At 37.0% G+C, this 17,296-nt stretch overlaps 1 protein-coding gene across 7 annotated transcripts in view; it reads left to right on the top strand.

Annotated features, from left to right (window-relative positions):
- Positions 1–12,037, top strand: part of HIPK3 (homeodomain interacting protein kinase 3) — a 91,211-nt gene extending 79,174 nt beyond the window's left edge. For 2 of the 7 annotated variants that reach the window (XM_053899847.1, XM_053899848.1), the window contains exons 9-17: positions 2,848–2,969; positions 3,229–3,356; positions 3,448–3,609; positions 3,766–3,828; positions 4,114–4,410; positions 4,698–4,838; positions 6,552–6,799; positions 7,100–7,227; positions 8,066–12,037. In XM_053899847.1, coding sequence (XP_053755822.1) covers positions 2,848–2,969; positions 3,229–3,356; positions 3,448–3,609; positions 3,766–3,828; positions 4,114–4,410; positions 4,698–4,838; positions 6,552–6,799; positions 7,100–7,227; positions 8,066–8,542 — 1,766 coding nt within the window. In that variant the 3' untranslated portion in view covers positions 8,543–12,037. The remainder of the gene's footprint in view (positions 1–2,847; positions 2,970–3,228; positions 3,357–3,447; positions 3,610–3,765; positions 3,829–4,113; positions 4,411–4,697; positions 4,839–6,551; positions 6,800–7,099; positions 7,228–8,065) is intronic. The other 5 variants (XM_019456646.2, XM_053899849.1, XM_019456643.2 and 2 more) reach the window with 5 other exon arrangements.
- Positions 12,038–17,296: the final 5,259 nt, after the last annotated feature.

The raw sequence follows: 17,296 nt of genomic DNA, 5'->3' as shown, positions 1-17,296 counted from the left end.
CTACCCTAGATTCAACAAGTGTTAACGTTTTGCCATATTTGCCGTCAGTCTATCTCAACGTACATATACTACCATTTGATAGTAAGTGGTAGGTAGACATCTTCCTTCTAAATACTTGAGCATGGAAGATTGACGCTTTTTTGTTTTTTAATTAGTTGTCATGTAAGTGACATTTGTGTCACATTGTGTCTCCACAAATGCATTTTCACTTAGATGAGTTTTAGTCTATACTAACAAATAGATTTTTAAGTTCTAATAATTTTCCCCCATGTACCAAAATCATATTTCATCAAGATTTAGAATAGCAGCTTTTTTTTTTTTCCAGAGCCTACCTTCTGTTCATAGCAAAAATTTAAAATTTAGGAGGCTTGTGAGGCACATTTCTAAACACAGTTAAGGGTCATTTTTAAAACATTCAATGAGGTCCGATAAATCTTTTCTCTTTGTGCCTTATGATTGATGAAAGACTAGTGACCTTTCTACACATATGCTAACAGCTGTATGAGTGGTTCATAAGAAGGATAACAAAGAAAAGGAGACACTCTCAGACTCATAAACCCTTTAAATGTCAAGCACAATATTTTTGAATTAGAATTACCAGTAAGACAGAGCAAAATAACTTGTTAGCTTATGTAACAGGTGCAGTTGTAGCAGGATAGGCAGGCTCTATAAATATGTTGTTTCATTGTTTTTTGTCTTAGTGTAGTGTCTGCTTAGCAATGAAAGCTTCCTTGTCTAATCCACTTTAGTATCTCTGTAGAAAATCCCAGTATTGGTCTTTTTACCACTTTCCCTCATAATGTGCCACCAATCCATTTTGAAGAAACATTTTAAATGGTTATTGGGCAGCTGTTGGGTAGTAGTTCTGGCACCATTATAGTTTGTATTTTTAAATAGATTTTATGTCTTTTCTACTTCACTTTACATTTTTTGCTTTGAGGCTGTGGTGTCTAGTAGGTTCATCATGCATTTCATATATTCTCCATGTTATAGATATAATATGTAGGTATAGATATAGAAGTACTATATCCATAATATTATTACCTTTTTCAAGTTAACAAAGACTTAGCCAAGCTTCTGTTTAACAAATTTGAGTATGTATTCGACAAGCATTTCACATTATTTGGCAATCTGAAAAACTAGTTTTTCATCCCCTTTGGATGAAAACTGCTATTTTAGAATGAAATGCATTCCAACAAAATTCTCCTGTTGTACTAGAACAATCTTGTAAACTTTCGTGCCTTGCTCTGCAGATATGAAAGCAAATCTAATCAAGCAAAGATAAAATTTTGGCTAGCCTAAGAACTGTGTAGAAAATTGGGATCTTAATCACTGTTGAATTTGATAAAAATAAGTTAGACCTCATGAGGAGAGAAGATAATAGAATTCTTCTCATCATAAGGCATTAATTATGAGGAGAATTTAAGGGCAACATGACTTTTGTTGGGATTTGAGAATTCGCTCTGTCCTTTACCCCTTGTCAAAGTGAATTCTGCTTTTTTCTCTGATGAGACTGTCTTGCTGCCATACATCTACACTGCCTGGGTGCGCTTAGATTCCATTTCTTGGAGAATTTGCCGATCAAGACATACTTTTTGGAAGGGCTAAGAAGGTCAGTTAAAAAAAAAAAAAATCTGTAGATCTTTGTTAAACTTCATCCCTACCTAGCCTTTTCAGTGGATTTCAGGAGATAGAACACCCTGGGAGGAGGGTAAAAGCCTCTGTGAAGAAAAATAAGCACAACAAAATTAACAGGATTAACACTTACAGTGTATTTGCACAATAAAATTATGGGGTTATTTTTCAATAGTAAAAGAAAACAATTGTAGTATTTTTCTCTTACCTAAGATGGCTGCTTTTTCCACCAGCCTATACTGAAAATAACTGCTGCAAGAGGCTGGAATTAATCAAGCACTGAATTTATTCTTGTAACTGAGCTTTCTGAGCTTGGGGGATGTCCCTAAAATCTTGTTAGTCAAAGTTCTCAGTTGGGGTGATACTACTTCACTGTCTCAAAGTTTAATATAAGACAGTATCTATCTGCATGGTCCTTTTGCAATATATGACACAGAAACATTAACATTACCAGGATTAACGTGGCTGGTGATCTTGCTTTCTACTTGTCCTAGTGGGTAAGCAAAGTGGAAGATGTTTGTCCTGGAGTTCCAGCAGCTACTAGTAGATGAAGCCATATTGGTCAAAGCTTAGCACTATCATCGTATTAGGTCTGAAAGGTTATTTTTGCTTTTTCCTTTGGACCTTGGAATGAGTGTGTCTTCCGTGAATTTTCTTGAATCGTGTAAACCATCATGGCCTTTGAAGTGTGAAGTTGTGATACATTCCCCCTTTGGTGCTGAAAGTGTGAGATCCTATTACAGGTTTTAAAGAAGAGAATACTTGGCAGAGCTAAGTTTGTATGAAAAGATGAATGTTTACCTGCTAGAGGATCAGGATGTTGAGTTCGATTCACCTTTCCATGTCCTTTATCATAGTGGCAGAACTATTTGAAAAGGAAATAAAGCTATAATAAGCAAACTTTAAAAGGAATGGGAAGTTTCAAGAAAAGTAAATGATGCAACTTGGTGGTATGCATTGTATGCATTTTAAAACAGTAGAAGGAGTAGCTTTATGTCAGTTTCTGGAATGATGTACCACAACGTAGATAGAAAGTACCTCACTTTCCTAAAAGATGGTTTTGTTAGTGTTATGAATATTTTATGTAGGGGATGATTTTATAAACCTAATCAGAATTTTAGTAAGTCTTTGAATTTCAAAGAGTTTTGTAAGTTAAGAGAAATCGTTTTTGATTTGAGAACTGTTTTTTTTTTTTTTCTTCCTCTTTCACAGGTATTCCTGCAACACATGGTAAACCCACTAGTTATTCAATAAGAGTAGATAATACGGTTCCACTTGTAACTCAGGCCCCAGCTGTACAGCCACTACAGATCCGACCAGGAGTTCTTTCTCAGGTCGGTAATAATTTATTATTTTTGCATGTGCATGTGTGCTGTCCTCCTTATACTCAAGAAGGGCAGTGATCCACTTGTAACATATCAGCCCGTGCTGTTGAGAAACAGAAAAGATGATCCGGATGGGAATTTGATCTTTTTTAGTTACTGGCTTTTACATAATTATTAATAATTGTTGCCTTAATATACTTTTGATTCTAAGATGTAGTAATGACGAATTACTTGTAACTCACTAGCTTTTCTTTTGTGCGTGGCGCAGCAGACGTGGTCCGGTAGAACACAGCAGATGCTGGTACCTGCCTGGCAGCAGGTAACACCCATGGCTCCGGCTACTACTGCGTTAACTTCTGAGGGTATGGCTGGCTCACAGAGGCTTGGAGACTGGGGGTAAGTTAAAAACAAAAATACTTTTTGTGTGAAGTTTGTAAAATAGATCTGGGTATAGGAGGGATTCAATTTTTCTAAACTTTCTCCCTAGGAAAATGATTTCACACAGTAATCATTATAACTCAGTGATGCCACAACCTCTTCTAACCAATCAGATAACTTTATCGGCCCCGCAGCCAATTAGTGTGGGCATTGCACATGTTGTCTGGCCTCAGCCTGCCACTGTAAAGAAAAATAAACTGTGCCAGAACAGGTTGGTATTGATATTTTAACTTTCCTCTGCATTTTGAAAATTAATCTTTAAAGTAAATTTTGCATGTTCACTAAAGGGTCACTCTGTTTTATTCAAAATGACCTCTTTGATAGCTTTGTTACAAACACTAAGCCAGCTCCCTTCTCAATTTCTCAGAGGTATTTTGGTAAAACTAATGGAATGGGAGCCAGGAAGAGAGGAAATAAATGCTTTCAGTTGGTAAGATTGTCTTTATTGCCCTTTTGATTTATTATCTACATATAATTTTAGACAATTTTAGACACTCAGATATCACATTTACCAAAAAATGACCATTTTAATGTATGTAAATGCAATCTACACTGGTATTTCTAGAGATAATACTTTGTATTTACAAAACAGTCTATATATGTTAGTATGTTATATACGTGATCTTGAACATTGTTCATTTTAACAAGATATCCTAGAAAAATGTCATGTACATATTTTGATTATAGAAATGACACATTATTCCTTTGATTGCAGGAGTAATTCATTGCAGAATACGAATGTCCCACATTCAACATTTATTTCTCCAAAGATAGTAAATGGGAAAGACATTGAAGAAGTACGTTGTATAGAAACACAGGACAATCATAACTCAGAAGGAGAAGCAAGAGATTGTTGTGACACCTCTGTCAGGCAGGAGTCTGATTCATCGGTTTCTGACAAGCAGCGGCAAACCATCATCATTGCTGACTCCCCAAGTCCTGCAGTGAGTGTGATTACTATTAGCAGTGACACTGATGAGGAGGAGACATCGCAGAGACACTCACTCAGAGAGTAAGTGCCAAAAGCAGTTTGTGTTTATACTGCATCCTTAAGTAGCGGTGGCGCCCTCTGGTGTGGTGAAAAAGAAACTTTCTGGGACTTAACCCTTGTCTGTCAATGTCCTTGGGAGTGTACATCCTGAATAGTAACTAACATGATTATTATAGCATTTCTCCCATATTCATAGCTTTAGATTTTTGTCATTGTAAGTCACATTTAACTGCTTTATATCCTTAATTCATGTAAATTTTGGCTACTTCTCGTTTTTGACCCATGTCTTTCCCATCCCTCTTCGCTAGATGTAAAGATAGTCTAGATTGTGAAGCTTGCCAGAGCACTTTGAATATCGATCGGATGTGTTCGCTAAGCAGTCCTGATAGTACTCTGAGCACCAGCTCCTCGGGGCAGTCCAGCCCATCCCCGTGCAAGAGACCGAACAGGTAAAGGAATTCCAGGGGGCGTATACCATAGATACTGGGACTGCCAAAAAGCCTGTGATTTCTTTTGTTGTTTATGTTAATACATACCTATTGATTTACCACAGTGGCTTCTTTCTTGGACGTAATTTTTTAACCAGATCACTTGGGTTTTAAGTGATAATTTTCTTTTATTGTTGTAGAACACATCTAAATGAAAAACTGAGGTTCTAATAAGAGATTTTTTTTTAATGTTTTTTTTTTTTTTTTTTTTTGAGACAGAGAGAGACAAAGCATGAGCAGGGGAGGGGCAGAGAGAGAGGGAGACACAGAATCTGAAGCAGGCTCCAGGCTCTGAGCTGTCAGCACAGAGCCCGACACGGGGCTCGAACTCACAGACTGTGAGATCATGACCTGGGCTGAAGTCGGGCACTCAACCGACTGAGCCACCCAGGCGCCCCACTAACAAGTGATTTTTAAAGGATCATTTGTTTCTGAAAGGGCAGAAAGCCATGTCCTCAACTTCAGCTCCATAGGTGACAGTTACTACTTCAATTTGGAATAATAAGATAGCAAAATGAACATTTTAACATTTTAGCAAAGTAAACAAGGAATTTTTTGTGTAATAAAGTAATAACCCACTGTCAGTAGAGTATCCAGGAGGATTTTTTTTTTTCTCATTGGTGATCAATCTGTGTGGCTTTATCCACATTTCCTTTCCTACTCTTTTTTTGGCCAGGGACATGTACTGCCACTAAAGTAGTGAGCTTCTCCTAGCCAGCGTGATGTACTAACACGTTAAGAGAGAAGCCATAAACATCTCTGTGAAATACATTTGATTTCAACTTTTAGAAATTCTTTTTTTTTAGTGGAAACAAAAGATGAAAAATCTTTAAGTCTTAATTTTATACATTTGTTTTCTCTTTTTTCCTTTGTCAGGAAATATGATAGTGTATACTTTAGAAGACGTAAAGACGTTTTAACACACCTTATGGATTGCTTATAATATGGTTTGGCAGTTGATATATACATACGTATCTGTAAATATATACATCCGTATAAAAATTATATAAGTGTACAAATAACTATAAATATACATAAATATATATAAAAAGATGCTTCAAATTGCTAAGTGTGAAATGAATGATTAAAATAGACCATAAATGCTGTAGGAATTCCAAAGGGAGAGAGATTGTCATGGCCCGATGGGGCCAGGAAGAGAAATGTGGAGAGGTCCAGAGTCGTGTGGAGGACTCTGGCTAGGCCTTTGGAGAGGTGGGGAAGACCTCTCAGATATGTGGTTAAAAGGACCCAAATTACCACTAAAGGCATGAATCCTAACATTAGAATTTAATCTGAACTATCCAGGTCACATGAATATATGTTTTTACATTTCATTTAAATTATCCAGAACATTGCTTGTTTCGTAGTGTTTGGATGAGATTTCCTGGAGTTTATAAAGTGGAATTTTTTGAACCACTACTAAGAATCAAGTGGGAAGGGAAAGGAGAGAAAATAAAGTGCCAAAATGATGTACCTAAACAGGATAGAATTAGGGTTAACAGTCTGAGTAGAGAATTAATGTGAGAGTCTAGAAAATCTATGAAAAAAATAGTATTGGACAAGGAAGAAGTTGTAATTAGATATGAAATAACTGAATAAGATTCTCAACTTCCTGGAGCCTGGATAGTATTTAACTTAAGATTTAATGTTGAAAAACATATTATTCATAAAAAGACTTTCTTGTAGTATGTCAGATGAAGAACAGGAAAGTGGTTGTGATACTGTGGATGGCTCTCCAACATCAGACTCTTCGGGACATGACAGTCCATTTGCAGAGAGGAACTTTGTGGAGGACGCTCGTCAGAACCCGGAACTGGTAACCTCTGCCAATACGGAAACCAAACCAGCTGTTTGTACTGTTGTGGTGCCACCGATGGGACTAGAGAATGGATTAAATGCTGATGAGCATATGGCAAACACAGGTAAACTGAATCTCCCCTTCTCCCCGATTATCCCTTTAAAAAGTCTTAATTTGGGAACGTCAGAGAACAATATTGCCAAAAAATCATCTCTGAATTTCCAACTTGATCCTGCCAAACCTGTTGTACAAAGGAAATCTTTCCTTCTATCATTCAGTACTGGAAATCCTGAGACCACGTCTCTCGTTAATTTTAAGGTTGTCGGACCTTAAAATCACTACTGCGTAAAATACCTAAAGACCTTCCTCATTTTTATGTGAGCAGGAAAAAGCATCAGCTGTCTAATATTTTGTTCATTGCCAGATTCTGCCTGCCAGCCATCAGTAAAAGGACGATCAGCTCCTGGAAGATTAAACCAGCCTTCCACAGCAGGTAATCGCCAGCAGAAATTGACATCCGCATTCCAGCAACAGCATTTGAATTTCAGTCAGGTATGTTTGTGAATTTGTAAGAGTCTTTGGGATTCAAATTCAGCAGTTTTTCATTTGGAAGGAAAAAAGATTCTGAAACCATATGCAGTCTTGAAAAATGTTTCCCTTTTCATTATCCCAAGTAACTAAGGAGTAATTGGCCTACTAATAGGGTATTGAACCAGATTATCCATAAGCCTGAATTTTTCAGAAAGATTAGGCTTTTAGATTCTCTTAAATAATTTTTTAGTGTGTTTGTTGTCTTAGACCTTTCAACTGAAAATGTGCACTGATGGATTGATGGCCGCATTTGTTGTGTTAGTCGTTGGGAATAGTGATGCCTTACTGAGTACTTTACATCTCTTCGGTACTGTGCTCAGCAGTAGTGTTTCATTTTGGGAAAGAACAGAGAACAGGTATTGGAGTCAGACCTGCATTCAAATCCTGACTTTGCCAAATACTGCGTATATTACCTTGGCCAGGTCTCTTCAACAAATCTGGCCCACAGTTAATGGGCATAATAGCTATATTTGTAGGGTTGTTTTGGAATGAAATAATGTCTCATACGTAAGGTGTTAGCCTTACATAAAATAATTAGTAGCGATGTGGGGCGGGGGGGGAGATAGTGACACTAGTAGCAATATAATGTTATCATAATACATAGTAATAAATATTAAAGTGTTTAATACTAATGTGTATAACATTGATATTTTACTTTTCTCTATGCTTAGTAGAAGTGGAGATCTGAGGGATCCTCTATGGATTATCAGTTACAGACTATATTGTAATTTCCCTTTGTTCCTTTCTTTTTAACTTATAGAGTACGTACTCAGCATTTTTTGTCTGTGTTTTTGAATAGGTTCAGCACTTTGGTTCTGGGCATCAGGAGTGGAATGGAAACTTCGGACATCGAAGACAGCAAGCTTATATCCCCACTAGTGTTACCAGTAATCCATTCACTCTTTCTCATGGAAGTCCCAATCACACAGCCGTGCATGCCCATCTGGCTGGAAATGCACATCTTGGAGGACAGCCTACTCTACTTCCATACCCATCATCAGCTACCCTCAGTAGTGCTGCACCGGTGGCCCACCTCTTAGCCTCTCCATGTACCTCAAGACCTATGTTACAGCATCCAACTTACAGTATCTCTCATCCCAGTGGCATAGTTCACCAAGTCCCAGTGGGCATAAATCCCCGCCTGTTACCATCCCCAACCATTCATCAGACTCAGTACAAACCAATCTTCCCACCACATTCTTACATTGCAGCATCACCTGCATATACTGGATTTCCATTGAGTCCAACAAAACTCAGCCAGTATCCATATATGTGAAAACTCCAAAAGAGTATATTGAGGAAGCTCAATGATATAAACATTTGATTAAAAATAAAAACATGGTATTTAATAAATATTAGCCATGGCACAAGAAAATTATTTTTGAATCATGTAGACTTGGGTGCAATTTAAACAACTTTGAGCTTTAAAAAAAAAAACAAAACTCACTTTTAATGTGTTTTGCACATTTGGTATAACTTGTCTTTGGTCATGTTATCTTCTTATGTAGTAACTCTAGACAGGTGACTTATGGGAGCAGAAGTCCAGTTTTGCTCCTGCTATTTTTTATAAAATTGCCTTCTAACTAGTGCAAGACACATCCACATTTGGGAAGCCATTCTGTGTACAGACTTAGAGCAACAGATGCACATATGTCAGAATTACAGCATACAAGTGAATTGTATTATCTGTGTCTTAGTGTATAAATGTTGGGTCACTTACCTAAGAAATTGAGCTATTGTTCTTTACATTTGCATGTGTCTTTGCATGGGCAAAATGTTGCCTAGACTTTGCTCTTAAATGTTGTTCTAATAATCTCAGCTGCATTGTAAACCGTTCCCACACATAGTGCCTTAAATATTTGAGGTTGTTGATGTTATTACCTATATATAAATGTTGAGGACTGCAGCACTTAAATTCAGATCTACTCTTTAGTTTCCTTTTGATAGAGTAATGTTCATTTTTGGTTTTGTGTGGTATGATTTCAGGTCGTAGCTGTTTTTTCCTTACTAAGAGGGCAGCATGTTTGCTATAGCTGAATTCTGCTGTCTGATTTTTCAGAATGATCTAGCTTCAAGAAAAGCAAGCAGTTAGTAGTGCTTAAGAAAAATTGATTCAGTATCTAATGGATAGTTGATATCTGTCACAACACAGCATTTTATATACTGTTAAGTGAAACTGCAATACAATCTAAGTTTATTTTGGGAGTGTTTGCTGTATAATTGGATTTAATGAAATGTTTAGAGGTGAAGTAGGCATGACTTTGAGTAGATAATGAAAGAAAATGCAAAATGCTTATTGATTCATGATGTGGTTTCATCCTAGCTTGGGCAAACCATGCAGTATTTAATAAATAGTAGCAGAATATTTACTATTGAAGCTTGAAAAGATGTGAGTTCTTTGTGTGCAATCTTTCATTTATGCATGTGAGAGGGCTTTTTGTTTTTGTTTTTTTTTTAATATTTTTACATTGTAGTACTTGTTTTGCTTGTTGGTGGTGTTTGCTTATTTAATACATTCCGTCAGGGACAGAAATTACATGCTTTTTTTTTCCCCTAGGAAGTGTGTCTTGGGTTTTTCCTTTATTCTTTTCTTTTCTTTTTTCTTCTTTTTTGGTGGTGGTGGTGGTTATGTTTAAATGAAGTTGCTTTTACAGCACCAAAGACTTAATCATCCATTTCCTATATAAAAGGTAGCTACTTTTTTGCATAGACCTCAAGTATATTGTAGTATAGAGGTGGACTTTAAGGAAAGGTATTAAACAGGCTGTGTTTTAGCTTATGGGCAAGTAATAAATTGTATCATTTATCTTGAATGTATCATAGATAAGCTGCTATATAACGATTGCCACTTCAGATAGCTGTGAAATTAGGTGATTAACTAGTTGTTACTTAGCCTTCTAATTTCTGTATAAGTCTAATTACATGAAATAGAAGTTGGGGTTTTGATTTTTTACTTTGCTTTTCTGTTTGGAGTGTCATTGTAACTACTGTATTGTAAATGATGGAAAATAATTGCATATGTTATTTTGGGGTGTGTTATTTGCATCAGTATTTTATCTCTATTAATGTTTGTGCTCATCACTGCATATAAAAAACTTGGATGTATCAATGTAACTTAATTTTTTATTTTCATACTGGCATTGTAGACACTTGAGAAAGCTGTATCTTGCAGGCTTGACTTAACTTTTTTTCCTTAAAAATCTGGAATATAATCTTACAGCATTTACTGGAATAAACAGTACAAAGCATTTGAGTGTAAAAACTCTCCAAATGTTTTGGATTTACAGCATTTCTTTGATGAATGAATTGCATACCACTAGTACAGCTCTAATACAGCGTTGACAATAAGCTAATAATGGATAAACTTTTCTTTACTCCATTAACACAAGCAGTGTTTTATTTAATAATCATCAATGAAATAAATGTGCCTGAAATTGATTTTAAAAATTACAGTATTAGATCATAAAATAAAAACCAGCAGTACATTTTTAGTCACACTGAAAATGAAGGACTTAATTTTCCCCACAAGTTTCAGTGTTTTTAGTAATCAATTCTATGCATTTTATATAAATAGAAATATATATACATATATATATTACACATAAAAAAGAGGAGTAGCCTAAGATTAATTTAAAAGATTATTTACAGATGGCAAATTTATGGAGTCACTATTTAAGTAAACTTGCTGCCCTCCACAGCTTATTAATTTTATTTATACGGTCCAGCAGGTCACTGGTGTCTGCTCACTTCTTGGAACAGAATCCACACTGGCAGCGCATGTTTCAGAAACCCCGAGTGCAAAGGATCGATTTATGTTTGTACAGTAGGTACAAAACTGGCGCAGTTTTAGTTTCATTCAGGGCCACGTTTACTACCCTGAAATGTCGGATTTTCTGTATTTCAGTTCCAAGACTCTGACAGTCTTGTTAAATAAACAGTAAATGTTTTCGTAATGTAATAGTAAGGTGTGGTAATGGCGTACCCCCAGTTAAGTACTCTGCTCTTAACTGATTCTAATCACGGGTTTTTTAACGTGTTTAAGAATTAAAAATTTCAAAATCCTGCCAACGTCTAAATTCAACAAACTGACAAGAATTTGGATGTATACCCTCTTTAAAACCATTTGACGAGTTTTCTTTGGTTTTACTGCTTTCTTAAATAAAACACTGCATGATTCCAAGTTGCATATTTGCATACTGTTTTAACTTGCAGATTTATTATTATTTGTTTTTTTTACCCAATACCCTGATAATTTAGTTTTCTTTTCCTTCAGGGTGTTTAAATATGTTACTGTAGTAGCAAAGCCTTTTCACTTTTTAAAATCTCTACTACTAATTTTAATCTTGGTTTGTGTTGAGTAAAAGTTAAATCATACACTGCAAGGTGTAGGAAGATTTGTTTTAATGAACCCAATGATACAGATTTGATTACTAAGTTTGAACTGTTAACTGTTTAACAATTTTAGACTTGTGGCTTTCTTTCTTTGGTTTTGTTTTTGCTTTTACTTCTATGCTACACTAGTTTGCCATGTAGCAATTGCACTGTGCAATATTACAATAAGGACTGGGAAAATTTTTATGGATGTAATGTCTATTACGGTTTGCGCTAGTATTTCTCTCTAGTTCTCAGTGATTTAAATGTGACCAAGCCTTCTGTACTTTGTCACAAAAAGCGGGTTTTCCAGGTGACTATTTTGGTGAGTGTCAAAATAAGAATTTATGGTGTATTACTGTCGATTCACTTTGAATTAAAATATATATATTGCAGCAAACAGCATGTTGACTTTTTGTCCACCCCAGTACTGCTTTACGGGGGAGGGAAGGCAAAGGTTAGTGGTGCTCAGGATTTAACCTACATCATCGCATTTAAGTCTCAGAACCACCGTGCGATAGGTACTGTTGTCTTCACCATTATATAAATGAAGAAATAGGTTCAGAATATCTAGGGGAGTTGTCCAGGGCCCCACTGCTGAGTGGTGAAACTGATACATGAGCCAGGCTGTCTAACTGTAACTAATCTACTTTCTGCCAGTTCTTTGTAAACTGACGGCTGAGACAGTGTGCCAGAAGTACCGCACCCACAGTATAACCACGACCCACTTCCCTTTAATCTTATTTCTTTGAATATTTTCTGAGGGAAATATTTGTGTTTAATATGTGTGGGTGAGGGGTGCCTGGGTGGCTCAGTCGGTTGAGCGAATGACTTCGGCTCAGGTCACGATCTCGCGGTCCGTGACTTCGAGCCCCACGTCGGGCTCTGTGCTGACAGCTCAGAGCCTGGAGCCTGTTTCAGATTCTGTGTCTCCCTCTGTCTCTGACCCTCCCCCGTTCATGCTATGTCTCTCTCTGTCTCAAAAATAAATAAACGTTAAAAAAAAAAAATTAAAAATATGTGTGGGTGAAGAATAGGGAATTCACATGGATTTCTAAGATGTACAACATGAGACTTCAAAAGAATGTTTTGCAGCAGTTGTCGTAGGCCACTTTACATTATGTCCTCAAATACTGTCCTTATACTGTAAGGATTAAATTTCGGGGGAGCATCAGTAGGAGAGGTTTGTGGGGAGCATTCTACCAGAGCACACCCAGAATTCATATTCTCAATCTTTCAACAAATCTTTAATTGACATATAACATATATGCATTTTGGTGTCTGGTTTTTTTTGTCGTGACATTTAAAAAAATTTTTTTTCTTTTTTTGAAGTGTGTTTGAGAGAGAAAGCAAGCAGGGGAGGGGCAAAGAGAGAGGGAGAGAGAGAGAATCCCGAGCTGACCTTGTGGAGCCTGACGCAGGGCTCAAACTCACGGACTGGGAGATCATGACCTGACCCGAAACCAAGAGTCAGATACATCCATATCGTGGATAGCAGTGGCTCCTTTATTCCCATTGCTGTATAGTATTCTTTTGTGTGCTTATATAGCAATTTGATGATGTTTTTGTTCGTATCTTTTGGAAAACACATGTATGCATTTCCTTTGGGTATATATGTGGGTTTGGCGCTGAGTCATAGGGTGTACATATGTTCCACATTATCAGATACTGCAAACAATATTCCAAAGTGGTTAAGTTCAATTTACGTTCAATAGCAGTAATATGAGAGTCCCAGTTACTTCATGTCCTCACACATTATATATTTTTTTCTTTCATTTTAGTCATTCTTGGGGGTGTGAGTTGTTCAAAGTAATGTAAAGATTTCCATTTAGCCCAAGGCACTCATCCTACAAAGAGATGAGATCCAGAGTTTGCAATTTATGTGAAAGAGTTATGGGCTCCTTGAGAACACAAGTTTCCCCACTGAAAGTAGAGCATTTCATAAGCCAAAATGGTGTAAAGAAGCAGTTGCCATCAATTTTTATGGAAAAGGATCTGAGCTTTCCCAGATCCAAAAACCAACCTCTTTAGGTTTTTTTCTGATACCCTAGGACACACATATACGAAGTAAGTAGAGCTAAAGCATGAATGTTTCCAGAGCGAGTCCAAAGCTATGGCTACTTGATGCTGAGATGTGCTGAGTGTAGTTCCGCAGGAAGGAGCTTGGTGGGGCCACTCTCACTGCTGGGGACGCACTGCCTGCCCCCTATAACGCACCGTTCACCGTAACACAAACCGTGCTGAATGCTGTTTTTGCTTTTTGCCTCTTTGTGAAAATTGAAATCCTCCTCACATTTCTTTTGGTTAGCCTGAAAGGTGCAGTGGTGTAATGCAAACATTTAAACAATGGGAGATACCTGTACTAAAAGTACTCAGCCATTTAAAATGGATCAAAAGATATTAAAAAAAAAAATGTTTTCTGAAGAGATGAAGAAAGGTCTTTGAGCAACATGAGTAAAACATTGTCAGTGCTTAGCACAGTGCCTCACATGTAGTAGATAAGAGTCATTCAACAATATTTATGAAGCATCTACCATGTTTCAAGCACTATGTACTAGGCATGTATCAGTGGACAAGACAGAAGCTTCTCTCTCTCGTCCCTTTTGTGGGAGGTAAAGATTTAAAAGTTCCAATCGGGTAAGTGGGATAAAGAAAACAGAGTATACTGTGACTGGAGGGGGGGATATCGGAATGCCTCAGTGAGAAAATGACATTTGGGTTGTGACAAGGAGGATGCTAGTCAGCTATGCAGGGAAGGGGTATCTGGTGGAGGCAGCAGCAAGTGCAAAGGTCCTCAATCAGAAATGAGCTTTTAATATGGGCAAACCAAAACATGCCCGTGAGGCTAGAGAGTAAGTGTGCAGTTGTGAACAGAAGCTAGAAGATCGAACTAGAGGGTGGGCATGGAGGCCTTTGCCAAACGAAGGAATCTAGATTTAATGTCCTGCATTATGAGATGCCTTGGGGGCGGATTTTAAGCAGGCAGATTTAATGTCCTGCATTATGAGATGCCTTGGGGGCGGATTTTAAGCAGGCAGCCGTGCAGGGACAGAGCGGAAGCTGGAAGACCAGATAGGAGGTTGTTGAAATAGTTCAGATGAGAGATAATAGATACCAGTCCTTTGTCAAGACATTTGTATTACAAATGTTTTCTCCCAGGTTGTGACTTGTCCTTTCATTTTCTTCACAGGATGTTTGCAAGAGCAAAGGTTTTGAATTTTGATAAAGTCCCATTTATCAGTATATTCTTTTATGGTTTGTGCTTTTGTGTCTTAAGTTTTTACCTGTCCTAAAGTTGCAAAGACTTTTCTTCTTTGTTTCTGCCAGAAGGTTTATGGTTTTAGGTTTTATTAGGTCTGTGATTCATTTCATGTTAATTTTTGTGTCAACTTTTTATTTTAATGGCATTATTTTATCCTCTTGAGACTATGTATTTCTCTAATTAGAAGGATGGTCATTTGATTTTTTTTACCTTTATTTTTGAGAGAGAGACAGAGCGTGAGCAGAGGAGGAGCAGAGAGCAAGGGAGACACACAATCTGCAGCAGGCTCCAGGCTCTGAGCTGTGAGCACAGAGCCTGACGTGGGGCTCGAACCCACGAACTGCGAGATCATGACCTGAGCTGAAGTTGGACACTCAGCCGACTGAGCCACCCAGGTGCCCCAGAAGTATGGTCATTTGAAATAGAAAAAATAAGATGTTAATGTTTCATATTTTCCGTCACAAGAATAACTAATACATTATTATACTTGGGAAATGCAGAAGAAGCAGATTTTTAAAAATTCATTGAAATGTAAGTGTTCAGATAGTTAGAATAATGTAAGTAATTTTAGATTTTTCTATTTCAACTTGTAATAAGAGCACTTTGCATGTTTTACAGTTTCAGAAATATTTCGAATGCCAAAACATGAAATTTAGAGGTGATCAACTGTGTTCTAATCATTGCTTGTTTCCTCAGTGACTAAGGAGAATCCAAAGAATTCACTTTTTTTTTCTTAGCATATCAAATTTTCATACTATTTTCGGCAAGTTTTTTATTTTAAGAAAATATAAACAGGAAAAAAAAAAAAAAGAATAGTGCAAGGAACACACATATAACCTTAACCGGGATTCACCAGTTATTAACATTTACCGTGTTAGCTTCATCTCTATTTACATGTAATTTTATTTTTTTCTTTATTATTATTATTTTTTTAATATATGAAATTTATTGTCAAATTGGTTTCCATACAACACCCAGTGCTCATCCCAAAAAGTGCCCTCCTCAATACCCATCACCCACCCTCCCCTCCCTCCCACCCCCCATCAACCCTCAGTTTGTTCTCAGTTTTTAACAGTCTCTTATGCTTTGGCTCTCTCCCACTCTAACCTCTTTTTTTTTTTTTTTTTTTTTTCCTTCCCTTCCCCCATGGGTTCCTGTTAAGTTTCTCAGGATCCACATAAGAGTGAACACATACGGTATCTGTCTTTCTCTGTGTGGCTTATTTCACTTAGCATAACTCTCCAGTTCCATCCACGTTGCTACAAAGGGCCATATTTCATTCTTTCTCATTGCCATGTAGTACTCCATTGTGTATATAAACCACAATTTCTTTATCCATTCATCAGTTGATGGACATTTAGGCTCTTTCCATAATTTGGCTATTGTTGAGAGTGCTGCTATAAACATTGGGGTACAAGTGCCCCTATGCATCAGCACTCCTGTATCCCTTGGGTAAATTCCTAGCAGTGCTACTGCTGGGTCATAGGGTAGGTCTATTTTTAATTTTTTGAGGAACCTCCACACTGTTTTCCAGAGCGGCTGCACCAGTTTGCATTCCCACCAACAGTGCAAGAGGGTTCCTGTTTCTCCACATCCTCTCCAGCATCTGTAGTCTCCTGTTTACATGTAATTTTAAAATTGAACCTTTTGTGGACAGTCATGACCCCTAAATACTTAAGCATGCATCTGTAATGTTACTGTTTCTTATTTTTCCATCATAAGAGGAATTAATACATTATTATAGTATACTCAGGAAATGCAGAAAAACAGATTTTCAACTAACCACAAAGGTTTATGACATCCAGCAAAATTAACAATTTTATAGCATCTAATTTCTATTCCATATTCAGATTTGCACAATTGTTTCAAGAATGTCTTTTATAGCTATTCCCCTCTCCCCCCAACTCCAGAAACCAATCGAGATTCACCCATTGCATTTGGTTATGACATGTGTCTTTGACTACTTTTAATTCAGAACAGTCTGTTACCTTTTTGTAATGACATCTTTGAAGAATTTAGCCTAGAATGTCCTATATTCTGAATTTGTCTGACTGTTTCTTCATGCTAACTCGTTCCTCTCTCTCTATTTTTCATAAAGTACAAGTTGGGTCTAATGGCTTGATTAGTTTCAGTGTTTGTTCATTTGCAAGAACTATAGGAGATGTGTCCTTATTGCATCTTGTCAGGAAGCACGTAATTTCAGGTTGTCCATTATCAATAATGGCACTGGGATAAAGAGGTTGGTAGCACACGTCTCCATTGTTATCTGTGGGTTCGTACTTTGGCAGTATCAGTAACATGTGACTCAGTGGCTTTAGCGTCCATTGATGTTTGTTGTCTGAATCAGTTATTACATTGGGGGTTTCAATTCTGTCATTCCTCCTACATTCATTACCT

This window comes from Panthera pardus, unplaced genomic scaffold (assembly GCF_024362965.1).
Source record: "Panthera pardus isolate Hobbes unplaced genomic scaffold, ASM2436296v1 HiC_scaffold_12, whole genome shotgun sequence".
In the NCBI taxonomy this organism is placed as follows: domain Eukaryota; kingdom Metazoa; phylum Chordata; class Mammalia; order Carnivora; family Felidae; genus Panthera; species Panthera pardus.
This window is presented reverse-complemented; position numbering and strand designations above follow the sequence as displayed.